This window comes from Oncorhynchus nerka, linkage group LG3 (assembly GCF_034236695.1).
Source record: "Oncorhynchus nerka isolate Pitt River linkage group LG3, Oner_Uvic_2.0, whole genome shotgun sequence".
Taxonomy (NCBI): Eukaryota; Metazoa; Chordata; class Actinopteri; order Salmoniformes; family Salmonidae; genus Oncorhynchus; species Oncorhynchus nerka.
Genome location: NC_088398.1, coordinates 76,486,778 through 76,514,277, shown reverse-complemented (window position 1 = coordinate 76,514,277; position 27,500 = coordinate 76,486,778). Strand labels below are relative to the sequence as shown.

Here is a 27,500-nt window from a genome sequence, read left to right as displayed (position 1 = left end):
TGGTTAAGAAAAAACAGAATATGAGCTTCAGCCCAAATTGCGAATGGGAATTAAACCATTAGGTAGTACGCTGAGAGTCCACGAGTGACTGACATGTGGGGCCAGGCAGAAGGTCTGAAGTTTTCCAAAAGTGTTTTGCTGGACTCTCCTGGTTTCTGTTACATATCCCTGGTCAATAGGGGAGGAAAACACTAGAAGTCTGATTTATTTTGGGGATCCACTCTTTTCTCAGCGAGAGCCAAATGCAATGGGACTCCCTGGGCTGAATAGACTGAGATTGAGACATATTTTGCCTGTCTGACGTGTGTGTATTTGTGAGTGTCCCTGACATTGTCTCACTCTCTGTCTGCAAGAGGGAAGGAAACACAGCTAGGGGAGAGTGGGGTAAGTTGTGCCATTTATTACATTCTGTCAGGGGAAATGTAGTAGTCTTTCTAACAAAGATATCAACATATTTCAGGATGTTGTGTTTCCCTGGAAATAATCAGAATTAATGTAAACATTACAGTTTTGAAAACATAGCTTGTTAAAAGAAAGTGGTATCTTGTAAGCTACGCCACCTACAAATGTCCCTACTGAATGAAACAAACACAATTTAACACAATCACTTTTTGTCTTTTACCCCTTTTAGGCATATTTTAACAGACTTAAGGCCTAACAAAACATTTTGACTTGTTAAATTACTTTTAACATCGGCCAGGCCCTGTTGATACTTCATATCCCAGCAATAATGTCTTGCGTTATACCTAGGAAGAAAACACTTGAATTTGCTCAATTTACCATTGGCTCAACCATTGGCTCAACTTACCCCATGGCCATTGGCTCAACTTACCCCATGGCCATTGGCTCGACTTACCCCATGGCCATTTGCTCAACTTACCCCATGGCCATTGGCTCAATTTACCCCATGGCCATTGGCTCGACTTACCCCATGGCCATTGGCTCAACTTACCCCATGGCCATTGGCTCGACTTACCCCATGGCCATTTGCTCAACTTACCCCATGGCCATTGGCTCGACTTACCCCATGGCCATTGGCTCGACTTACCCCATGGCCATTGGCTCGACTTACCCCATGGCCATTGGCTCGACTTACCCCATGGCCATTGGCTGGACTTACCCCATGGCCATTGGCTGGACTTACCCCATGGCCATTTGCTCAACTTACCCCATGGCCATTGGCTCAACTTACCCCATGGCCATTGGCTCGACTTACCCCATGGCCATTTGCTCAACTTACCCCATGGCCATTGGCTCAACTTACCCCATGGCCATTGGCTGAACTTACCCCATGGCCATTGGCTCAACTTACCCCATGGCCATTGGCTCAACTTACCCCATGGCCATTGGCTCAACTTACCCCATGGCCATTGGCTCAACTTACCCCATGGCCATTGGCTCAACTTACCCCATGGCCATTGGCTCAACTTACCCCAATGCAAACATGTTGACTATATTAACCCACACAGCTACAAGGGTTCCCTTTCATGCTAGGTTTATGACCTCATATTGAAGCTAGTAGAGACCCCAACTGATGTATAGAACTATCTTAACATTATCTACTTTGGTTTACATACATGCATCATGAAACCTCGAATATAATACATTCATTTGACTTGGTGAAATCAGTTTTTTTCCATATGATTAGTTCTTTCACAGACTCCATTAAGGGAAAGGGGAATACCTAGTCAGTTGTACAACTGAATTCTGTCTTCCGCATTTAACCCAACCACTCTGAATCAGAGAGGTGCAATGGGGGCTGCCTTAATCGACACCCACATCAACGGCGCCCGGGGACAGTGGGTTAAACTGCCTTGCTCAGGGGCAGAACAACTGATTTTTGCCTTGTCAGCTCAGGGATTACTGGCCAGACGCTCCTACCCGCCAGGCTACCTGCTGCCTCCAAAATGGGAAGGGAAAGGGGGTGCTGGACTCTTCCTAAATATTTAGTTTCCTAGAAACAAGGGTGGCTCAACTTATCCTTTTGACTTAATTTAGTCCACTCTCCCCTACACAGAGTAATAGGCTTCTGAACCAGGCTAAAGAGGCAGTTTATTTGCTATTCTGTGATGTAGGCAATGTTCACATGGGGAGAAAAAATAGATGCCAGATGGATTATGTATAAATGTTTGAAGAAGTGTTACCTCTGTGGATACATGATACCGTGGTTGTTTTTGTTCACATTCAGTCTTGAGCTCTCTTCTTCTTGGGAAGTGGGAACAAAACTACGTTTTTGATGAAAGCCTGCATAGGAGACTCCAGGACCCACGTTTTTATAGCAAAACTAGGTGACAAACAGGTGTGTGTGTGTGTGTGTGTGTGTGTGTGTGTGTGTGTGTGTGTGTGTGTGTGTGTGTGTGTGTGTGTGTGTGTGCGTGTGTGAACAGTTTAGAAATCCTGCACATTGTTTGGGTCATTTGATTGGAATCCAAAATAATGAATACATTTCCAACCATGTTCCAGTTTGATTCTTTGTTCCAGTTTTATTCTTTGATAATTGACTTTACAGCCAGATAAATATGATACAACATGTATGTAGAATTATTTGCATTGACCTGGGTGGTATTTGATGAAGCTGTTCTTGCTAACACACTGCGTTCACTGACATGAGTCAGAGTTTCAGTGTCCCCCTGAAGTAAAAAAATAAAAATAAAGAATAGATCCCATTCATGCCTCAGGCCAGAAATAGTAGATCACCTCAGCATGTTGTTTTGGGGTATTGGGGTTAATGTGGTTAGAAGGTAGACAGCTGTGGGGCACTAGTGTCTCCATAATGTTTCTTTCTCTGTAACGGCTGACAATATCGGGTTCTTCTGTATCCCTCTAATAGTTAAGGTTAGGATTGGTGGTAGGGGAAATTGATGCTAGATCTGTGGCGAAGAACACGCTTTTTGTATAAGTCATTTACATCTAGTTGTAGGGCCTATGCCAATTATTCTCTCCCACTAATGTTTTGGATTGGCAACAACCAATGAATTTTGACGTTTCCCCGCACATATGATCTCCTACAAACAAACAGATTCCCAGGCTGAGCGTTGTCATGGAATGCTTGCATTATCATGTAGTCACGCCAGACAGGTTCATCCCTCTTCTGAGATGGCCTTGCCAAGATGGCCGCCCAACACAGCTCCAGTCATTGTTTTTGGCTAACCAGATTAGGCTAATCACATTAGGCCGTGGCAAGGCATAGCCCTGAGATGGAATGAAGGGTCAGGCTGTCTAGTCGTCACCATGTGGCTCAGGGAGAGATATGCAGTCCCATAGGAGTGCCGGTCAGGTGCTGCATTGAGATTAACAGCAGTTTGTTGTTTAGGGTTAGTCTCAAGGCTAAGCCCAAGAGGCACTTTGGTAGGCTACGGAAAAGCTGTGGGAATAGCAACAGAGAAAATACTACAACACACTAGGTATTTGGTGTCATGTCAAAGTGATACATAAGCAGTTGATATTGAGGCAGGATGTACATTTTAGCTAGTAAGCACTAGATTATGACTGCCCCACTAAAGCTAAGCTCAACAATCATTGAACTATGCACATGATGCTAGCATTGCTGCTGCTAACCGTCATGGTCATTTGACTAAACATAACATAATGCTAACCGAGGCTAATGCTAATCCTGGTCCTAACCCAAACACCTTATGCTAAATCAGTCTGATGATAAAATTATATTTAGCTTTTGACTGGAGGGAGACGACACTAATCTTTGCCTGTCATGGGAACCAGACCTTTGGCTTTCCTGTAGACTGCACAGACATCCATAAATCTACCTCTCTGCTAAGTGGGGGAGGGAGAAATGTAGAGGGGAGGAAGAGAAAGAGACAGAGAGAACGAAAGTGCGATGAAAGATATGTTCTAAGGGACCAAGACCAAAAGAGAGAGATAATGTAGACTTAACCCTTTTTTACCAGGCCAGTTGACTGAGAACCCATTCTCATTTACAGCAACGACCTGGGGAATGAATGAGCCTATTGGGGATGATTAGGTGGCCATGAGGGCCAGGATAGAGGGGTTAAAATCCTTATTCTTACGATAAGCATCATGGGATTTTATTTGTGACCACATTAATGTCCCTCTCAAAAGACAGCACCCTACACAGGGCAATGTCCCCAATCACTGTCCTGGGGTATTGGTATATATATATATATATAAATATATATATATATATAAATATATATATATATATATATATATATATATATATATATATATATATTTCTTTTTTAGGTCAGAGGAAAGAGTGCCTCCTATTGGCCCTCCAACACCACTTCCAGCAGCATCTGGTCTCCCATCTAGGGTCCGACCAGGACCAACGCTGCTTAATAACTTCAGTGGCAAGCCAGCAGTGGGATGCAGGGTGGTGTGCCATAAACAGTATGTAGAGAGGTGGTGGGGGAGAGCAAGCTAGAGTCTGCTGAAGTGCTTACCTCTAACCTTGCCTTACTGCATTTAAAACACTTTTCCTACCGACTGCTTGGGATTGACGACTAAACGGTGTATACACCACAGTCATCACTGGTGTGGCTGCAGTGGCCGGTCTGGGAATTCTCTCAGGCCTGGGCATTCTCAATGGCACACCGTCACTCCATACTGTGCCATTCCTGGATGTTCCCTGTCCTTTCCTCTGTTGCATTCCCATGCCATATAAAATCCCTCTGTAAAGTTGGTCAATGTGCCAACCACATGGCTTTTCTTAACCCTGTCCAGCGAGCACACGCTTAATGGAAGCTAGATGGATGTTAAAAAGCCATTCTGGCCTGCGTTTCCTGCCTTGAAAAGCATTCAGTAAGCCCTCATCAGTTTCCTCAGTGTTTCTTCCTCATAAAGCATATGTAGGGAGTTATATTAAGAGAAATGTGAATGCCCACACACACACACACACACTACACCATGTAAGAAGGGAAGGGTGTAGGTTATAGAATCTGGTCTGTTTTGCATCTTTGCTATCCCACAATGCATTGGGGGTCGATTCAGTCCCCAGGTCTCTGTTATACAGTACATTCTACAGTTATACAGTTATACAGTACATTCTTTCCTCTGTGTTTACATGTTAGTCTTGATTCACTTTCCAGACAGGTGACATACGTGCAGGATATCTCCTGGTTATGTGTGTTCTCTTAACTTGTACAATCATTTTGTCATATTGGCTCAATATTGCTTTGTTGGGCCAACAGACCATGTGTTAGCGGGGTTTAGTATCCCACAGAGCAGAAACTCAAAAATACCAAAATCGGGACCAGCTGAGCAAATACTCAGAGGAAGTGATGTCACCGATTCCCCCAAAGTCGTCCATTGAGGACAGGCTGACCACAAAGAGGGAACATGACACAGGTTTAGCAGCGAGCCGAGACGTTAGGGGAGACGGTTGTCCTACACTTTGACTTTTCTGTTACCCCGACTCCCCTGCCAACGAGCGGGTTTTAGAAGGCAGACTGGAAGAAGGGAGAACAGTTGAGATGTAATTATAGGAGAATGAAAACACGGGGGCTGGCTGGCTGTAGACAGGGGGTCCTTTCAGGGGAGGCTGCACTGTGGACACTGTCAGATAGGAATCATCTCAGGGGGCTTGCAGCAGTGGCCCAGGAAAAGGAGGGAGGGGGGGGGTGGAGGGAGGGGGGGGTGGAGGGAGATGGGGTTATGTGGTTGTTCTTGTTTCTCAGAGTAGAGAAAATGGGGACTACTTCCTTGTTTAACGGATGTGAAACGCGCGCTTAGTTAGTGGTGGTTCGCGCTAAATAGCGTTTCAATCGGTGACGTCACTTGCTCTGAGACCTTAAAGTAGTAGTTCCCCTTGCTCTGCAAGGGCCGCGGCTTTTGTGGAGCGATGGGTAACGATGCTTCGAGGGTGACTGTTGTTGATGTGTGCAGAGGGTCCCTGGTTCACGCCCGGGTATGGGCGAGGGGACAGTCTAAAGTTACACTGTTACACGTGTAGAGGACAGCTGAGTGTCTGCACTCAGACAAAGTGTACAATTTCTACAGTTGTTGGGCCAAATTCTAACATCTTTGCACAAAAGTGGACAACAACTGTAGAAATATTTTGTCTATGATGTGTAAAGGTTTGGGTTCTGTGCGTTCAGACGTGGATGTGAATTAAGGCAGCCCCCCCGCATCTCTCTGAATGAAAGGGGTGGGGTTAAATGCGGAAGACAGATTTCAGTTGATTGCATTCAGTTGTACAACTGACTAGGTAAACCCCTTTCCCCTTTCATCTCAAGTTAGGTAAAAAAGTCCTACCACCAAAGTCAATTTGAAGAATATTATGTTAATTATCTAAGCCAGGGAGTTCAACTTTGATGGAGGGGGGGGGCACTAACTCATGAGGGGCCGCAGTGGCTCGTGGGTCTGCATACCCACATCCATACCCACACATGCTGTCAGAGCCAGCCCTAGCCTTTTGGGGGCCCTAAGCAAAATTTTGTGAGGGCCCACCAGTCGGTAAATCGACCATGATTACTACAAGTTTAGATAGCTGGCCGCTAGACTAACTTACCAATTTAAAAAAAATATTAGCTGACGTGCTAATTGAGTGACTATCAGTGATTGACATAACAAGAGAACATTTGCTGATTCACAACCACATTTTGAAATTACACCTTGTGTATTCTACTATTCTAACTCTCAACAGAAGGTTGAGATCCAGAAAATCTATGTACTGTATATACAGTACCAGTCAAAAGTTTGGACACACGTACACATTCAAGGGTTTTTCATTATTTTTTACTATTTTCTACATTGTAGAATAGTAGTGAAGACATCAAACTATGAAATAACACATGGAATCATGAAGTAACCAAATTTTTTAAAATATATTTTAGATTTGAGATTATTCAAAGTAGCCACCCTTTGCCTTGATGACAGCTATGCACACTGTTGGCATTCTCTCAACCAGCTTCACCTGGAATGCTTTTCCAACAGTCTTGAAGAAGTTCCCACATATGCTCAGTAGTTGTTGGCTGCTTTTCCTTCACTCTGCGGTCCATTTCATAACAAAACCTTCATAGTTGGGTTGAGGTTTGGTGATTCTGGAGGCCAAGTCATCTGATGCAGCACTCCATCACTCTCTTTCTTGGCCAAATAGCCCTTACACAGCCTGGAGGTATGTTGGTTCGTTGTCCTGTTGAAAAACAAATTATAGACACACTAAGCGCAAACCAGATGGGATGGTGTATCGCTGCAGAATGCTGTGGTAGCCATACTGGTTAAGTGTGCCTTGAATTCTAAATAAATCACTGACAGTATTACCAGCAACGCACCCCCACACCATCACTCCTCCTCCTCCATTCTTCATGGTGGGAACTACACATGCAGAGATCATCCGTTCACCTACTCTGCAACAATTCAATAAGGAATGTCTGATTCACGCAGTCTCCTCTGAACAGTTGATGTTGATGATGTTACTTGATGTGTCTGTTACTTGAACTCTGTGAAGAATTTATTTGGGCTGCAATTTCTGAGGCTGGTAACTCTAATGAACTTATCCTCTGCAGTAGAGGTAACTCTGGGTTTTCCTTTCCTGTGGCGGTCCTCATGAGAGCCAGTTTCATCATAAAGCTTGATTTGTTTTGCTGTTTATAATATTTTTGAGAGGGGGGTGGGGTGTAGATTCGAAGGCCTACAAAAGGGCTGTGAGGTGCCGGTTGCCCATCCCTAATCTAAGCACTTAGCAAATTATAAAAGTTTAATTGACTATGCCTATAGATGCAGTTCCTTTAAACTAACTTATACTGACAGACGATGTGAATTTGACTATTATTACTATCGTGGGTGATGGTATATGCAAGGTCATTTTCTTAGTCTGTGAGAAATGTCCAAATGACTTTGTCCACACAAAACCCTTGCAAATACCGTGGCCTACACACAAATGAACCCACTTTATATCGACACCGTCATGCCTCAAACCAACTGAGCCATCTGCTATTGAACACTAACCCTCCAACTCTTTGTCTTTTTCCTTTTGCAGCCTGAGGAGTTTGAGGGGATCCATTCACACACCTTTCGGGTGAAGACGTTCAAGAAGAGCAAGCACTGTGGCGTGTGCAAACAGACCGTCAGCCAGGAGGGGCTAATTTGCAAAGGTTAGTACTGACCTTGTCTGAGTGTTACCATGGTAACCGGGGGCCGTCAAGGGGTCATTCAGGGTCACTTAAGGTCACTGTTTTGGTCAATGTGAGTAATTGTGCTAAAATAGTCTTAAGTGGCTCTGGGGAGGTCAGGGACTTGCTGGTTTTCAATTCACTCAATGCTAGTGTGTTAATCAGGCTTTTAACTCATTTCATTGATTAGATTGATAGCTTGCTTAGTAATCAAATGGTGTTCTAGTTGGATATTGAGAATTGAATGAATGACATAATACAATGGGACTACAGAAAATAAACAATACAGTCATAGAGGTCTGTGATTCATCAAAGCTGGATGACAGTTAGCTCAGTATTGCTACCCAGGTCTTGGCAATCCCTAGCAAACCTACAGGCTAGAGTCTAGACAGTAGAGACACTGGGCTTGGCTAGCCACTAAAACGTGGCCACAGCTTCCTGGCTAGTGGAAATGTCTGGTTCTTGATAGTTCTACACATGAAGCAACAGGGGGGAAGCCTGCTGGTTGTTTAGCCTGGCTTACACAAGTGAAATATTTGTCTTGCCTCGCCCGCGGCTTGCGGAAACACAGAGGCATCCAATTGGCTTGGGGAAACACAGAGGCATCCTACTGGTTTGGGGAAACACGGACAAATCCTATTGGCTTGGGGAAACACAGAGGCATCCTATTGGCTTGGGGAAACACAGAGGCATCCATTTGGCTTGGGGAAACACAGAGGCATCCATTTGGCTTGGGGAAACACAGAGGCATCCATTTGGCTTGGGGAAACACAGAGGCATCCATTTGGCTTGGGTAAACACAGAGGCATCCAATTGGCTTCGGGAAACAGGCATCCAATTGGCCTGGGGAAACACAGAGGCATCCATTTGGCTTTGGGAAACAGGCATCCTATTGGCTTGGGGAAACACAGAGGCATCCATTTGGCTTTGGGAAACAGGCATCCTATTGGCTTGGGGAAACACAGAGGCATCCATTTGGCTTTGGGAAACACAGAGGCATCCATTTGGCTTGGGGAAACACAGAGGCATCCATTTGGCTTTGGGAAACACAGAGGCATCCATTTGGCTTGGGGAAACACAGAGGCATCCAATTGGCTTTGGGAAACAGGCATCCAATTGGCTTGGGGAAACACAGAGGCATCCAATTGGCTTTGGGAAACAGGCATCCTATTGGCTTGGGGAAACACAGAGGCATCCATTTGGCTTTGGGAAACAGGCATCCTATTGGCTTGGGGAAACACAGAGGCATCCATTTGGCTTGGGGAAACACAGAGGCATCCATTTGGCCTGGGGAAACACAGAGGCATCCATTTGGCTTTGGGAAACAGGCATCCTATTGATTTGGGGAAACACAGAGGCATCCATTTGGCTTTGGGAAACAGGCATCCTATTGGCTTGGGGAAACACAGAGGCATCCATTTGGCTTTGGGAAACAGGCATCCTATTGGCTTGGGGAAACACAGAGGCATCCATTTGGCTTTGGGAAACACAGAGGCATCCATTTGGCTTGGGGAAACACAGAGGCATCCAATTGGCTTTGGGAAACAGGCATCCAATTGGCTTGGGGAAACACAGAGGCATCCGATTGGCTTTGGGAAACACAGAGGCATCCATTTGGCTTGGGGAAACACAGAGGCATCCATTTGGCTTGGGGAAACACAGAGGCATCCAATTGGCTTTGGGAAACAGGCATCCAATTGGCTTGGGGAAACACAGAGGCATCCAATTGGCTTTGGGAAACAGGCATCCTATTGGCTTGGGGAAACACAGAGGCATCCATTTGGCTTTGGGAAACAGGCATCCTATTGGCTTGGGGAAACACAGAGGCATCCAATTGTCTTTGGGAAACAGGCATCCAATTGGCTTGGGGAAACACAGAGGCAGAGGCATCCTATTGGCTTGGGGAAACAGAGGAATCCTATTGGCTTACTGCTTTACTCTGAGTCCTGTACAGTCGTGGCCAAAAGTTTTGAGAATTACACAAATATAAATTTTCACAAAGGCTGCTGCCTCAGTTTGTATGATGGCAATTTGCATATACTCCAGAATGTTATGACGAGTGATCAGATGAATTGCAATTAATTGCAAAGTCCCTCTTTGCCATGCAGAGGAACTGAATCCCCCAAAAACATTTCCATTGCATTTCAGCACTGCCACAAAAGGACCAGCTGACATCATGTCAGTGAATATCTCGTTAACACAGGTGTAAGTGTTGACGAGGACAAGGCTGGAGATCACTCTGTCATGCTGAGTTCAAATAACAGACCTACAAGGAAACACATGCCGTGATCATTGCTGTGCACAAAAACTGCTTCACAGGCAAGATTATTGCTGCCAGTAAGATTGCACCTAAATCAACCATTTATCGGATCATCAAGAACTTCAAGGAGAGCGGTTCAATTTTTGTGAAGCGCCCAAGAAAGTCCAGCAAGCGCCAGGACCATCTCCTAAAGTTGATTCAGCTGCGGGATCGGGGCACCACCAGTACAGAGCTTGCTCAGGTATGGCAGCAGGCAGGTGTGAGTGCATCTGCACGCACAGTGAGGCGAAGACTTTTGGAGAATGGTCTGGTGTCAAGAAGGGCAGAAAAGAAGCCACTTCTCTCCAGGAAAAACACGAGGGACAGACTGATATTCTGCAAAAGGTACAGGGATTGGACTGCTGAGGACTGGGGCAAAGTCATTTTCTCTGATGAATCCCCTTTCCGATTGTTTGGGGCATCTGGAAAAAAGCTTGTCCGGAGAAGACAAGGTGAGCGCTACCATCAGTCCTGTGTCATGCCAACAGTAAAGCATCCTGAGACCATTCATGTGTGGGGTTGCTCCTCAGCCAAGGGAGTGGGCTCAATTACAATTTTGTCCTAAGAACACAGCCATGAATAAAGAATGGACCAACACATCCTCCAAGAGCAACTTCTCCCAACTATCCAGGAACAGTTTGGTGACGAACAAGGCCTTTTCCAGCATGATGGAGCACCTTGCCATAAGGCAAAAGTGATAACTAAGTGGCTCGGGGAACAAAACATCGATATTTTGGGTCCATGGCCAGGGAACTCCCCAGACCTTAATGTCATTGAGAAATTGTGGTCAATCCTCATCAGACTGAGACTGATGATGACACACACACACACATGTGCACACACACACACAACTGTAGGGGCTCAGCTCCACACTCACCCAACATGTAGTAGATTGGACCACCATGTCTGCATCATACAAACTGAAGGAAAACAGTCTTTCTATGTTGTTGACATTATACATTCAATACCCTCTACTGGATTATCCTACACATTGCAGGTCAATGGCCCTATCATAGTGCTGTTACAGAACTAGTACTGTTTTCAGGGACACTTGTCCCCCTCATCAGTTGATTATCACATGATCATGATAACGTGACAAGGCTGACAGTTAACAGACTGATGATGATAACATGACAAGGCGTTAACAGACTGATGATGATAACATGACAAGGCTTTAACAGACTGATGACGATAACGTGACAAGGCTGACAGTTAACAGACTGATGATGATAACGTGACAAGGCTGACAGTTAACAGACTGATGATGATAACATGACAAGGCGTTAACAGACTGAGACTGATGATAACATGACAAGGCTTTAACAGACTGATGACGATAACGTGACAAGGCTACAGTTAACAGACTGATGATGATAACGTGACAAGGCTACAGTTAACAGACTGATGATGATAACGTGACAAGGCTACAGTTAACAGACTGATGATGATAACGTGACAAGGCTACAGTTAACAGACTGATGACGATAACGTGACAAGGCTACAGTTAACAGACTGATGATGATAACATGACAAGGCTTTAACAGACTGATGACGATAACGTGACAAGGCTACAGTTAACAGACTGATGATGATAACGTGACAAGGCTACAGTTAACAGACTGAGACTGATGATGACATGACAAGGCTACAGTTAACAGACTGAGACTGATGATGACATGACAAGGCTACAGTTAACAGACTGAGATTGATGATAACATGACAAGACTGAAAGTTGTCCCCGCGGGACGGTTGAGCTAACGTAGGCTGATGTGATTAGCATGAGGTTGTAAGTAAAAATAACATTTCCCAGGACATAGACATATCTGATATTGGCAGAAAGCTTAAATTCTTGTTAATCTAACTGCACTGTCCAATTTACAGTAGCTATTACAGTGAAAGAATACCATGCTATTGTTTGAGGAGAGTGCACAGTTATGAACTTGAAAATGTATTAATAAACCAATTGGGCACATTTGGGAAGTCTTCATATAACATTTTGAACAGAAATAAAATGGTTAATTGAATCAGTCTATAACTTTGAACATGCACTGCTGCCATCTAGTGGCCAAAATCTAAATGGTGCGTAGATTCCTAAGTCATATATTGGCCTTTCTCTTACATTTCAACATGATGGTACAAAAAAAATACAAAAACAGAGCATTTAATGTATTATATTCCCCTACATTCATTGCCATTTCCACAAACTGCAAAGTGCTTCCTTTCAAATGGTATCAAGAATATGCATATCATTGCTTTAGGTCCTGAGCTACAGGCAGTTAGATTTGGTACGTCATTTTAGGCGAAAATTGAAAAAAAGGGTCCGATCCTTAAGAGTTTAACAGACAGATGATAACATGACCAGGCTGACAGTTAAAAGACTGTGGTCTCCAAGGACAATGTGGACACAATTGCTGTTCAGTTGAAGGCACAGTGCAGACGTATTTATCACAATATCAAATATTTTCTGAGTAACAATTAAGTACCTTTCTGTAATAGTTTTCCATTAAAATAAAATAAAATACCAAACTAGCTATTTAGCAAAACATTTTTCTCAAGCAATAAGGACTGTCTGAGAGTGGGGAGGGATATGTAATCTGAAAACTAGGATGTTATTGGCAGAGAAGTTTGGAACACATCCAACACATGGTTTCCATGTGCTTAATACCATTCCATTCACTCCATTCCAGCCATTATTATGAGCCGTCCTCCTCTCAACAGCCTCCACTGCTGTTCAGATTGCATTTTCAACCAGCAGCTATCAGGAAATTAGACGGTTTTTACAGTGTTAGTTTCATCAGTTGTTGTACAGTATGATACAAAACATAAGAAAAACGAAATCTTGAATGCCCCCGGGCGTTTAAGAAATGCAGAAATGCTGTTGAGTCAAGATCACCACTAGAGGGAAGCAGAACATCAAATATGCTGCAGCAAACACAGGCTGACTACCCGCAGAGTTCTTTGAATTGTAGTATTTGTCACGAGTACCTCATTAATTTATACATCAACAAAGTATTGGAAAAGATTTGAACTTTGTAGGGGTTTCCAACCCCGTTCCTGGAGAGAGACCCTGCTGTAGGTTTTATCTCCAACCCTGTTCCTGGAGAGAGACCCTCCTGTAGGTTTTAACTCTAACCCTGTTCCTGGAAAGAGACCCTCCTGTAGTAGGTTTTAACTCTAACCCTGTTCCTGGAGAGATACCCTCCTGTAGGTTTTAACTCTAACCCTGTTCCTGGAGAGAGACCCTCCTGTAGGTTTTAACTCTAACCCTGTTCCTGGAGAGAGACCCTCCTGTAGGTTTTAACTCTAACCCTGTTCCTGGAGAGAGACCCTCCTGTGGGTTTTATCTCCAACCCTGTTCCTGGAGAGAGACCCCCCTGTAGGTTTTATCTCTAACCCTGTTCCTGGAGAGAGACCCTCCTGTAGGTTTTAACTCTAACCCTGTTCCTGGAGAGATACCCTCCTGTAGGTTTTAACTCTAACCATGTTCCTCGAGAGATACCCTCCTGTAGGTTTTATCTCCAACCCTGTTCCTGGAGAGATACCCTCCTGTAGGTTTTAACTCTAACCCTGTTCCTGGAGAGATACCCTCCTGTAAGGTTTGAACTCTAACCCTGTTCTTTGAGAGAAACTCTCTTGTAGGTTTTTAACTCTAACCCTGTTCCTGGAGAGATGCCCTCCTGTAGGTTTTAACTCTAACCCTGTTCCTGGAGAGAAACCCTCCTGTAGGTTTCAACTCTAACCCTGTTCGTGGAGAGGAACCTCCTGTAGGTTTTAGCTCTAACCTACTCTCCTCACTACCCACTCTCCTCACTACCCGTTCTCCCATTACCCGCTATCCCCACTACCCACTCCTCCTCACTACCCGCTCTCCTCACTACCCGTTCTCTCTACTACCCGCTCTCCTCACTGCCCGCTCTCCTCTCTACCTTCTCTCCTCACTACCCGCTCTCCTCACTACCTTCTCTCCTCACTACCCGCTCTCCTCACTACCCGCTCTCCTCACTACCCGCTCTCCTCTCTACCCGCTCTCCTCACTACCCGCTCTCCTCACTACCCGCTCTCCTCACTACCCGCTCTCCTCACTGCCCGCTCTCCGCACTGCCTGCTCTCCTCTCTACCCGCTCTCCTCACTACCCGCTCTCCTCACTACCCGCTCTCCTCACTACCTTCTCTCCTCACTACCTTCTCTCCTCACTACCCGCTCTCCTCACTACCTTCTCTCCTCACTACCCGCTCTCCTCACTACCTTCTCTCCTCACTACCCGCTCTCCTCACTACCCGCTCTCCTCACTACCTTCTCTCCTCACTACCTTCTCTCCTCACTACCCGCTCTCCTCACTACCCGCTCTCCTCACTACCTTCTCTCCTCACTACCCGCTCTCCTCACTACCTTCTCTCCTCACTACCCGCTCTCCTCACTACCTTCTCTCCTCACTACCCGCTCTCCTCACTACCTTCTCTCCTCACTACCTTCTCTCCTCACTACCTTCTCTCCTCACTACCTTCTCTCCTCACTACCCGCTCTCCTCACTACCCGCTCTCCTCACTACCCGCTCTCCTCTCTACCCGCTCTCCTCACTACCCGCTCTCCTCACTACCCGCTCTCCTCACTACCCGCTCTCCCCACTACCTTCTCTCCTCACTACCCGCTCTCCTCACTACCTTCTCTCCTCACTACCTTCTCTCCTCACTACCTTCTCTCCTCACTACCCGCTCTCCTCACTACCCGCTCTCCTCACTACCCGCTCTCCTCACTACTCGCTCTCCTCACTACCCGCTCTCCTCACTACTCGCTCTCCTCACTACCCGCTCTCCTCACTACTCGCTCTCCTCACTACCCGCTCTCCTCACTACCTTCTCTCCTCACTACCCGCTCTCCTCACTACCCTCTCTCCTCACTACCCGCTCTCCTCACTACCCGCTCTCCTCACTACACGCTCTCCTCTCTACCCGCTCTCCTCACTACCCGCTCTCCTCACTACCTTCTCTCCTCACTTCCCCGCTCTCCTCACTACCCGCTCTCCTCACTACCTTCTCTCCTCACACCCGCTCTCCTCACTACCTTCTCTCCCCCCTTCTCTCCTCACTACCCGCTCTCCTCACTACCCGCTCTCCTCACTACCCGCTCTCCTCACTACCTTCTCTCCCCACTACCCGCTCTCACTCTCCTCACTACCCGCTCTCCCCACTACCCGCTCTCCCCACTACCCTCTCTCCCCACTACTCGCTCTCCTCACTACCCGCTCTCCCCACTACCCGCTCTCCTCACTACCCGCTCTCCCCACTACCCGCTCTCCCCACTACCCGCTCTCCTCACTACCCGCTCTCCTCACTACCCGCTCTCCCCACTACCCGCTCTCCCCACTACCTTCTTTCCCCACACTACCCCGCTCTCCTCACTACCCGCTCTCCCCCCACTACCCGCTCTCCTCACTTACTCGCTCTCCTCACTACCCGCTCTCCCCACTACCCGCTCTCCTCACTACCTTCTCTCCCCACTACTCACTCTCCTCACTACCCGCTCTCCCCACTACCCGCTCTCCCCACTACCTTCTCTCCCCACTACTCGCTCTCCTCACTACCCCCGCTCTCCCCACTACCCCTCTATCCTCTCCTCCACTACCCGCTCTCCTCCCCTCTCCCCACTACCCGCTCTGTAACGTCAACATTAAGGCTTTTCTCTCTACTCCTCTACCCCTCTATCCATCCTCTTCATCCCCTCTTATCCCTCTTCCATCGTTCCCGCTCTCCTCACTACCCGCTCTCCCCACTACCCGCTCTGTAACGTCAACATTAAGGCTTTTCTCTCTACTCCTCTACCCCTCTATCCATCCTCTTCATCCCCTCTTATCCCTCTTCCATCGTTCCCGCTCTCCCCACTACTCGCTCTCCTCACTACCCGCTCTCCCCACTACCCGCTCTCCCCACTACCTTCTCTCCCCACTACTCGCTCTCCTCACTACCCGCTCTCCCCACTACCCGCTCTCCCCACTACCCGCTCTGTAACGTCAACATTAAGGCTTTTCTCTCTACTCCTCTACCCCTCTATCCATCCTCTTCATCCCCTCTTATCCCTCTTCCATCGTTCCCGTTCTCCTCACTACCCGCTCTCCCCACTACCCGCTCTGTAACGTCAACATTAAGGCTTTTCTCTCTACTCCTCTACCCCTCTATCCATCCTCTTCATCCCCTCTTATCCCTCTTCCATCGTTCCCGCTCTCCTCACTACCCGCTCTCCCCACTACCCGCTCTGTAACGTCAACATTAAGGCTTTTCTCTCTACTCCTCTACCCCTCTATCCATCCTCTTCATCCCCTCTTATCCCTCTTCCATCGTTCCGCTCTCCTCACTACCCGCTCTCCCCACTACCCGCTCTCCTCACTACCCGCTCTCCCCACTACCCGCTCTGTAACGTCAACATTAAGGCTTTTCTCTCTACTCCTCTACCCCTCTATCCATCCTCTTCATCCCCTCTTATCCCTCTTCCATCGTTCCCGCTCTCCTCACTACCCGCTCTCCCCACTACCCGCTCTCCTCACTACCCGCTCTCCCCACTACCCGCTCTGTAACGTCAACATTAAGGCTTTTCTCTCTACTCCTCTACCCCTCTATCCATCCTCTTCATCCCCTCTTATCCCTCTTCCATCGTTCCCGTTCTCCTCACTACCCGCTCTCCCCACTACCCGCTCTCCTCACTACCCGCTCTCCCCACTACCCGCTCTCCTCACTACCCGCTCTCCCCACTACCCGCTCTCCTCACTACCCGCTCTCCCCACTACCCGCTCTGTAACGTCAACATTAAGGCTTTTCTCTCTACTCCTCTACCCCTCTATCCATCCTCTTCATCCCCTCTTATCCCTCTTCCATCGTTCCCGTTCTCCCCACTACCCGCTCTCCCCACTACCCGCTCTGTAACGTCAACATTAAGGCTTTTCTCTCTACTCCTCTACCCCTCTATCCATCCTCTTCATCCCCTCTTATCCCTCTTCCATCGTTCCCGCTCTCCCCACTACCTTCTCTCCCCACTACTCGCTCTCCTCACTACCCGCTCTCCCCACTACCCGCTCTGTAACGTCAACATTAAGTCTTTTCTCTCTACTCCTCTACCCCTCTATCCATCCTCTTCATCCCCTCTTATCCCTCTTCCATCGTTCCCGTTCTCCCCACTACCCGCTCTCCCCACTACCCGCTCTGTAACGTCAACATTAAGGCTTTTCTCTCTACTCCTCTACCCCTCTATCCATCCTCTTCATCCCCTCTTATCCCTCTTCCATCGTTCCCGCTCTCCTCACTACCCGCTCTCCCCACTACCCGCTCTGTAACGTCAACATTAAGGCTTTTCTCTCTACTCCTCTACCCCTCTATCCATCCTCTTCATCCCCTCTTATCCCTCTTCCATCGTTCCCGCTCTCCTCACTACCCGCTCTCCCCACTACCCGCTCTGTAACGTCAACATTAAGGCTTTTCTCTCTACTCCTCTACCCCTCTATCCATCCTCTTCATCCCCTCTTATCCCTCTTCCATCGTTCCCGCTCTCCTCACTACCCGCTCTCCCCACTACCCGCTCTCCTCACTACCCGCTCTCCCCACTACCCGCTCTGTAACGTCAACATTAAGGCTTTTCTCTCTACTCCTCTACCCCTCTATCCATCCTCTTCATCCCCTCTTATCCCTCTTCCATCGTTCCCGTTCTCCTTTATTTCTACTCTGTTTACACTGCAGAGCTCTAACTTCCTAACAAGGGAAAAGCCTGACTGGGCCCTTGTGCGCCAGCCACCTTCACACCCAATATGGAAGTCCTCCTCTCTCTGTCTTCCCCTTGTACCCCAGGGGAGTGTGTTACCTCAGGGCTTATATGCTGGGAACAGAATGGGTCAGTGTATCTGGACTCTGTGACAGGGTGGGTGGAGCACAGTTCAGTGGTATTCCAGAGAACAATATAGTGGAGAGGAAACCACTTTTTATGGTAGTGCATGAGGTGAGCACTTTCAGCCTTTGGTGCAATACTTAAAGGGATACGTTAGGATTTAGCATGTCTTCCTACTTACACAGAGCCAGACTAACTCCTGGATGCCCTTTTATGTCTCTGCATGCAGTTTGAAGAAAGTTGAAGGTAGCATCTCATTAATTCCATTAAATACTAGCCAACTCCTCTGAAAAGCAGGGAAAGATACCTTTTCACTACTCCACAGCTGGGTGGTTTGTCATTTATAGTCTTATACAGCTCTATCAATAGTTTATAAATGTGTTAATTACACTTGATGTATAGCTTTGTAACACTCCATTCTTTTTAGTATTCAAACAGTGCCATGCTCTTCGACTGGATAAAATAAGTGTATTTAGCTGGACCCTGGGAACCAGAGTCTCCTCGGGGTTGTAGTGTGCTGTAGGTTTTCACTGGGAACCAGAGTCTCCTCGGGGTTGTAGTGTGCTGAAGGTTTTCACTGGGAACCAGAGTCTCCTCTGGGTTGTAGTGTGCTGTAGGTTTTCACTGGGAACCAGAGTCTCCTCTGGGTTGTAGTGTGCTGTAGGTTTTCACTGGGAACCAGAGTCTCCTCAGGGTTGTAGTGTGCTGTAGGTTTTCACTGGGAACCAGAGTCTCCTCTGGGTTGTAGTGTGCTGTAGGTTTTCACTGGGAACCAGAGTCTCCTCTGGGTTGGAGTGTGCTGTAGGTTTTCACTGGGAACCAGAGTCTCCTCAGGGTTGTAGTGTGCTGTAGGTTTTCACTGGGAACCAGAGTCTCCTCTGGGTTGTAGTGTGCTGTAGGTTTTCACTGGGAACCAGAGTCTCCTCTGGGTTGTAGTGTGCTGTAGGTTTTCACTGGGAACCAGAGTCTCCACAGGGTTGTAGTGTGCTGTAGGTTTTCACTGGGAACCAGAGTCTCCACAGGGTTGTAGTGTGCTGTAGGTTTTCACTGGGAACCAGAGTCTCCACAGTGTTGTAGTGTGCTGTAGGTTTTCACTGGGAACCAGAGTCTCCACAGGGTTGTAGTGTGCTGTAGGTTTTCACTGGGAACCAGAGTCTCCACAGGGTTGTAGTGTGCTGTAGGTTTTCACTGGGGACCATAGTCTCCTCTGGGTTGTAGTGTGCTGTAGGTTTTCACTGGGAACCAGAGTCTCCACAGGGTTGTAGTGTGCTGTAGGTTTTCACTGGGAACCAGAGTCTCCTCAGGGTTGAAGTGTGCTGTAGGTTTTCACTCTGTCACTTCTCTCAAGGCCTTTAATTAAATAATCAAAGGCTCTCAAATGTTAGTGCAAATGTAGTCTTGAGGTGTCTAAATATAAACTAAATGGCATGAACTAATTATACCAGCGTGTGTTGTTATATTACAAAACAAGATTACAGTTAACATCAGTGCTCAGGACTAGCACATTCACTCTATCCTACTTCAGAAGAAATACTATGAGGTCATTTTTTAACTCAAGTATATCTGAATGAATTTACAGTGGGGAGAACAAGTATTTGATTCACTGCCGATTTTGCATGTTTTCAGACTTACAAAGCATGTAGAGGTCTGTAATTTTTATCATAGGTACACTTCAACTGTGAGAGACGGAATCTAAAACAAAAATCCAGAAAATCACATTGTATGATTTTTAAGTAATTCATTTGTATTTTACTGCATGACATAAGTATTTGATACATCAGAAAAGCAGAACTTAATATTTGGTACTACAATTACAGAGATCATATGTTTCCTGTAGTTCTCGACCAGGTTTGCATACACTGCAGCAGGGATTTTGGCCCACTCTTCCATACAGACCTTCTCCATATCCTTCAGGTTTCGGGGCTGTCGCTGGGCAATACGGACTTTCAGCTCCCTCCAAAGATTTTCTATTGGGTTCAGGTCTGGAGACTGGCTAGGCCACTCCAGGACCTTGAGATGCTTCTTACAATGCGACTCCTTAGTCGCCCTGGCTGTGTGTTTCGGGTCGTTGTCATGCTGGAAGACCCATCTTTAATGCTCTTACTGAGGGAAGGAGGTTGTTGGCCAAGATCTCGCGATACATGGCCCCATCCATCCTCCCCTCAATACAGCTCTCTTCTGGTCATTGACCAGGTCCTGCCGTGTAGTTCTGGGCTGATCCCTCACCTTCCTCATGATCATTGATGCCCCACGAGGTGAGATCTTGCATGGAGCCCCAGACCGAAGGTGATTGACCGTCATCTTGAACTTCTTCCATTTTCTAATAATTGTGCCAACAGTTGTTGCCTTCTCACCAAGCTGCTTGCCTATTGTCCTGTAGCCCATCCCAGCCTTGTGCAGGTCTACAATTTTATCCCTGGTGTCCTTACACAGCTCCTTGGTCTTGGCCATTGTGGAGAGGATGGAGTCTGTTTGATTGAGTGTGTGGACAGGTGTATTTTATACAGTTAATGAGTTCAAACAGGTGCAGTTAATACAGGTAATGAGTGGAGAACAGGAGGGCATCTTAAAGAAAAACTAACAGGTCTGTGAGAGCCAGAATTCTTACTGGTTGGTAGGTGTTCAAATACTTATGTCATGCAATAAAATGCAAATGAATTACTTAAAAATCATACAATGTGACTTTCTGGATGTTTGTTTTAGATTCCGTCTCTCACAGTTGAAGTGTACATATAATACAAATTACAGACCTCTACATGCTTGTAAGTAGGAAAACCTGCAAAATCAGCAATCAAATACTTGTTCTCCCCACTGTAAATAGACTAAGCATCTATTGTAATACAGTCTAAATTAGTATGGTTAGTCTAGTTTGGAGTATGGTTCATCTCTATCCATCTTGGACTATTCTACCCCGTAAGTTACAACCAAACCCAGACAAGCTTCTCAGCTCTCACACCATGGCTCTCTTCATACCCTGACTCTCTCTCTCCATACCCTGACTCTCTTCATACCCTGACTCTCTTCATACCCTGACTCTCTCTCTCCATACCCTGACTCTCTTCATACCCTGACTCTCTCTCTCCAGACCCTGACTCTCTTCATACCCTGACTCTCTCTCTCCAGACCCTGACTCTCTCTCTCCAGACCCTGAATCTCTCTCTCCAGACCCTGACTCTCTCTCTCTCCATACCCTGACTCTCTCTCTCCATACCCTGACTCTCTCTCTCTCCATACCCTGACTCTCTTCATACCCTGACTCTCTCTTCATACCCTGACTCTCTCTCTCCATACCCTGACTCTCTCTCTCTCTCCATACCCCGACTCTCTCTCTCCATACCCTGACTCTCTCTCTCCATACCCTGACTCTCTCTCTCCATACCCTGACTCTCTCTCTCTCTCTCCATACCCTGACTCTCTCTCTCTCCATACCCTGACTCTCCCTCTCCATACCCTGACTCTCCCTCTCCATACCCTGACTCTCTCTCTCCATACCCTGACTCTCTCTCTCCATACCCTGACTCTCTCTCTCTCTCCATACCCTGACTCTCTGTCTCCATACCCTGACTCTCTCTCTCCATACCCTGACTCTCTCTCTCTCCATACCCTGACTCTCTCTCTCTCTCTTCATACCCTGACTCTCTCTCTCCATACCCTGACTCTCTCTCTCTCCATACCCTGACTCTCTTCATACCCTGACTCTCTCTCTCCAGACCCTGACTCTCTCTCTCCAGACCCTGAATCTCTCTCTCCAGACCCTGACTCTCTCTCTCTCCATACCCTGACTCTCTCTCTCCATACCCTGACTCTCTCTCTCTCCATACCCTGACTCTCTTCATACCCTGACTCTCTCTTCATACCCTGACTCTCTCTCTCCATACCCTGACTCTCTCTCTCTCTCTCTCCATACCCCAACTCTCTCTCTCCATACCCTGACTCTCTCTCTCCATACCCTGACTCTCTCTCCATACCCTGACTCTCTCTCTCTCTCTCCATACCCTGACTCTCTCTCTCTCCATACCCTGACTCTCCCTCTCCATACCCTGACTCTCCCTCTCCATACCCCGACTCTCTCTCTCCATACCCTGACTCTCTCTCTCCATACCCTGACTCTCTCTCTCTCCATACCCTGACTCTCTGTCTCCATACCCTGACTCTCTCTCTCCATACCCTGACTCTCTCTCTCTCTTCATACCCTGACTCTCTCTCTCCATACCCTGACTCTCTCTCTCTCCATACCCTGACTCTCTTCATACCCTGACTCTCTCACTCCAGACCCTGACTCTCTCTCTCCATACCCTGACTCTCTTCATACCCTGACTCTCTCTCTCTCTCTCCAGACCCTGACTCTCTCTCTCCAGACCCTGACACTCTCTCTCCAGACCCTGATTCTCTCTCTCCATACCCTGCCTCTCTCTCTCTTCATACCCTGACTCTCTCCAGACCCTGACTCTCTCTCTCCAGACCCTGACTCTCTCTCTCCAGACCCTGACTCTCTCTCTCTCTCCAGATCCTGTCTCTCTCCAGACCCTGTCTCTCTCTAGACCCTGTCTCTCTCCCCAGATCCTGACTCTCTCTCTTCTTTCCCCCTGATTCTCTCTCTCCATACCCTGACTCTCTCTCTCTTCATACCCTGACACTCTCTCTGTAGAACCTGACTCTCTTCATACCCTGACTCTCTCTCTCCAGACCCTGACTCTCTCTCTCCAGACCCTGACTCTCTCTCTCTCCATACCCTGACTCTCTCTCTCCATACCCTGACTCCCTCTCTCTCCATACCCTGACTCTCTTCATACCCTGACTCTCTCTCTCCATACCCTGACTCTCTCTCTCCATACCCTGACTCTCTCTCTCTCTCTCCATACCCCGACTCTCTCTCTCTCCATACCCTGACTCTCTCTCTCCATACCCTGACTCTCTCTCTCCATACCCTGACTCTCTCTCTCTCTCTCCATACCCTGACTCTCTCTCTCTCCATACCCTGACTCTCCCTCTCCATACCCTGACTCTCTCTCTCCATACCCTGACTCTCTCTCTCCATACCCTGACTCCCTCTCTCCATACCCTGACTCTCTCTCTCTCCATACCCTGACTCTCTGTCTCCATACCCTGACTCTCTCTCTCCATACCCTGACTCTCTCTCTCTCCATACCCTGACTCTCTCTCTCTTCATACCCTGACTCTCTCTCTCCATACCCTGACTCTCTCTCTCTCCATACCCTGACTCTCTTCATACCCTGACTCTCTCTCTCCAGACCCTGACTCTCTCTCTCCATACCCTGACTCTCTTCATACCCTGACTCTCTCTCTCTCTCTCCAGACCCTGACTCTCTCTCTCCAGACCCTGATTCTCTCTCTCCATACCCTGCCTCTCTCTCTCTTCATACCCTGACTCTCTCTCTCCAGACCCTGACTCTCTCTCTCCAGACCCTGACTCTCTCTCTCTCTCCAGATCCTGTCTCTCTCCAGACCCTGTCTCTCTCTAGACCCTGTCTCTCTCCCCAGATCCTGACTCTCTCTCTTCTTTCCCCCTGATTCTCTCTCTCCATACCCTGACTCTCTGTCTCCATACCCTGACTCTCTCTCTCCATACCCTGACTCTCTCTCTTCAGACCCTGTCTCTCTCTACAAACCCTCTCTCTCTTCATACCCTGACTCTCTCCATACCCTGACTCTCTCCATACCCTGACTCTCTCTCTCTTCAGACCCTGTCTCTCTCTCCATACCCTGACTCTCTCCATACCCTGACTCTCTCTCTCTTCAGACACTGTCTCTCTCTCCAGACCCTGACTCTCTCCAACCCTGACTCTCTCTCTTCAGACCCTGTCTCTCTCTAAAGACCCTCTCTTTCTTCATACCCTGACTCTCTCTCTCTTTTCAGACCCTGTCTCTCTCTCCATACCCTGACTCTCTCTTTCCATACCCTGACTCTTGCCATACCCTGACTCTCTCTCTCTCCATATCCTGACTCTCTCTCTCTCTCTCTTCATACCCTGACTCTCTCTCTTCAGACCCTGTCTCTCTCTCCAGAACCTCTCTCTCATCATACCCTGTCTCTCTCTTCAGACCCTGTCTCTCTCTCCATACCCTGACTCTCTCTCTCTCCATACCCTGACTCTCTCTCTCTTCATACCCTGACTCTCTCTCTCCATACCCTGACTCTCTCTCTCTCCATACCCTGACTCTCTTCATACCCTGACTCTCTCTCTCCAGACCCTGACTCTCTCTCTCCATACCCTGACTCTCTTCATACCCTGACTCTCTCTCTCTCTCTCCAGACCCTGACTCTCTCTCTCCAGACCCTGATTCTCTCTCTCCATACCCTGCCTCTCTCTCTCTCCAGACCCTGACTCTCTCTCTCTCTCCATATCCTGTCTCTCTCCAGACCCTGTCTCTCTCTAGACCCTGTCTCTCTCCCCAGATCCTGACTCTCTCTCTTCTTTCCCCCTGATTCTCTCTCTCCATACCCTGACTCTCTGTCTCCATACCCTGACTCTCTCTCTCCATACCCTGACTCTCTCTCTTCAGACCCTGTCTCTCTCTACAAACCCTCTCTCTCTTCATACCCTGACTCTCTCCATACCCTGACTCTCTCCATACCCTGACTCTCTCTCTCTTCAGACCCTGTCTCTCTCTCCATACCCTGACTCTCTCCATACCCTGACTCTCTCTCTCTTCAGACACTGTCTCTCTCTCCAGACCCTGACTCTCTCCAACCCTGACTCTCTCTCTTCAGACCCTGTCTCTCTCTAAAGACCCTCTCTTTCTTCATACCCTGACTCTCTCTCTCTTTTCAGACCCTGTCTCTCTCTCCATACCCTGACTCTCTCTTTCCATACCCTGACTCTTGCCATACCCTGACTCTCTCTCTCTCCATATCCTGACTCTCTCTCTCTCTCTCTTCATACCCTGACTCTCTCTCTTCAGACCCTGTCTCTCTCTCCAGAACCTCTCTCTCATCATACCCTGTCTCTCTCTTCAGACCCTGTCTCTCTCTTCAGATCCTGTCTCCCTCTCTCCATACCCTGACTCTCTCTCTCTTCATACCCTTTCTCTCTCTATCTCCAGACCCTCTCTCTCTCTCTTCAGACCCTGACTCTCTCTCTTCAGACCCTGACTCTCTCTCTCCATACCCTGACTCTCTCCATACCCTGACTCTCTCTCTCTCTTCATACCCTGCCTCTCTCTCTCTCTTCAGACCATGTCTCTCTTTTTAGACCCTGTCTCTTTCTTCAGACCCTGTCTGTCTCTCCAGACCCTGTCTCTCGCCAGACCCTGCTCTCTCTCTTCAGGCCCTGCTCTCTCTCGCCAGATCCTGCTCTCTTCAGACCCAAGAGCACCAAATCCCAGACCCCGGTAGTGGGCAGTCTTTAACAGTCAATAATATTTTACTTTGACCATAGAGTAAACATGTTGAACTTTGACGAGGTAGAATTTCAATACACTCTTTTCATTTACTCAGTGATGCATTTCCTTCCGCTCAGCAATGCTTGAATGTAATACTTTTTAGGAAATGTAAACTAACTCTGAATTCCTGTTTTTCTCCCATCTTCTAGTGTGCCGGTTGACTTGCCACAAGACATGTGAAGTGAAGGTAAGAGCAGCATCTTTTCTCAGGGCTCTTATGTTGCCGAATGGGCATGTCTAAGCAATGGGAACGCAGTCTTTTTTAGGCAGCTACACTTTTTACATGTAGGTTGTTATGAACTGTCATGACATCTTATGTCATCACGTCACATCTCAAGTGCACAAGAGTCAAGTACAGTGTAGCTCTACCAAGTCATCCTCTGTTGACGCAACAGGAGGCTGCTGAGGGGAGTAGGGCTCATAATAATGGCTGGAACGGAGAGCGAATGGAATGGCATCAAAACACATGGAAACCATGGAAACCATGTGTTTTACTATTTGATACCATTGTACTGATTTCTCTTCCTCCCATTACCATGAGCCCGTCCTGCCAAATTACAGTGCCACCAACCTCCTGTGGTTAGCTCTTAGTGCTTTAGTTAGCTCAACTCTCTTTCCTTCAAAGCCAAGCATAGCTTATCAGAAGGTAATGTTGTGTTAATGAGGTGGACGGGACCTCGGCAGGAACAGTGTTCCTGCACTCCTAATGTTGGAGGAATCTGAAAACAAGTGCAGGCTGTCCCAGTATGTGTTTGACTTGGCTGAGCCTTTGTATGTTCGACATCACCCCCTTCTAAAAATAAACGGCAGCTCGCTACATGGTCGACGGGCTTGGTGTTTTTGAAGGGGGGGCACTTAGAAGAAGATGGGAAGTAGTGATGGAAAGAGAGAGAGAGAGGTGTTGAAGGAGGGCTGGAGATGAGAAAGCATAGATTTTTTACAATACGTTGCAGTGAGAGATTTACTAGACTTTAGGTTTACAACACACACACACACACACACACACACACACACACACACACACACACACACACACACACACACACACACACACACACACACACACACACACACACACACACACACACACACACGTCACCGCCCTTCATCTGGCAGCCATTACTGAAATATTCCAGAGCTGCCAGCTCTACCCAGCTCCCTATACCCTCCTCAGTTCTACCCAGCTCTACCCACTACCCTCCTCCAGCTCTACCCAGCTCCCTCTGCCCTCCTCCAGCTCTACCCAGCTCCCTCTGCCCTCCTCCAACTCTACCCAGCTCCCTCTAACCCTCCTCCAACTCTACCCAGCTCCCTCTGCCCTCCTCCAACTCTACCCAGCTCCCTCTACCCTTCTCAGTTCTACCCAGCTCCCTCTACCCTCCTCCATCTCTACCCAGCTCCCTCTGCCCTCCTCCAGCTCTACCCAGCTCCCTCTACCCTTCTCTGTTCTACCCAGCTCCCTCTGCCCTCCTCCATCTCTACCCAGCTCCCTATACCCTCCTCAATCTCTACCCAGCTCCCTATACCCTCCTCCAACTCTACCTAGCTCCCTCTGCCCTCCTCCAACTCTACCCAGCTCCCTCTGCCCTCCTCCAGCTCTACCCAGCTCCCTATACCCTCCTCCAACTCTACCCAGCCTCCTATACCCTCCTCCAGTTCTACATAGCTCCCTTTACCCTCATCCAACTCTACCTAGCTCCCTCTGCCCTCCTCCAACTCTACCCAGCCTCCTATACCCTCCTCCAGTTCTACCTAGCTCCCTATACCCTCCTCCAACTCTACCTAGCTCCCTCTGCCCTCCTCCAACTCTACCCAGCTCCCTCTGCCCTCCTCCAACTCT

At 47.8% G+C, this 27,500-nt stretch overlaps 1 protein-coding gene across 3 annotated transcripts in view; it reads left to right on the top strand.

Moving 5' to 3' along the window:
* The window catches only part of LOC115117816 (tensin-1-like), a 351,789-nt gene that overhangs the window by 130,852 nt on the left and 193,437 nt on the right, over positions 1-27,500 (top strand). For all 3 annotated transcript variants that reach the window (XM_065015952.1, XM_065015960.1, XM_065015958.1), the window contains exons 2-3: positions 7,958-8,072; positions 25,810-25,847. In XM_065015952.1, coding sequence (XP_064872024.1) covers positions 7,958-8,072; positions 25,810-25,847 — 153 coding nt within the window. The remainder of the gene's footprint in view (positions 1-7,957; positions 8,073-25,809; positions 25,848-27,500) is intronic.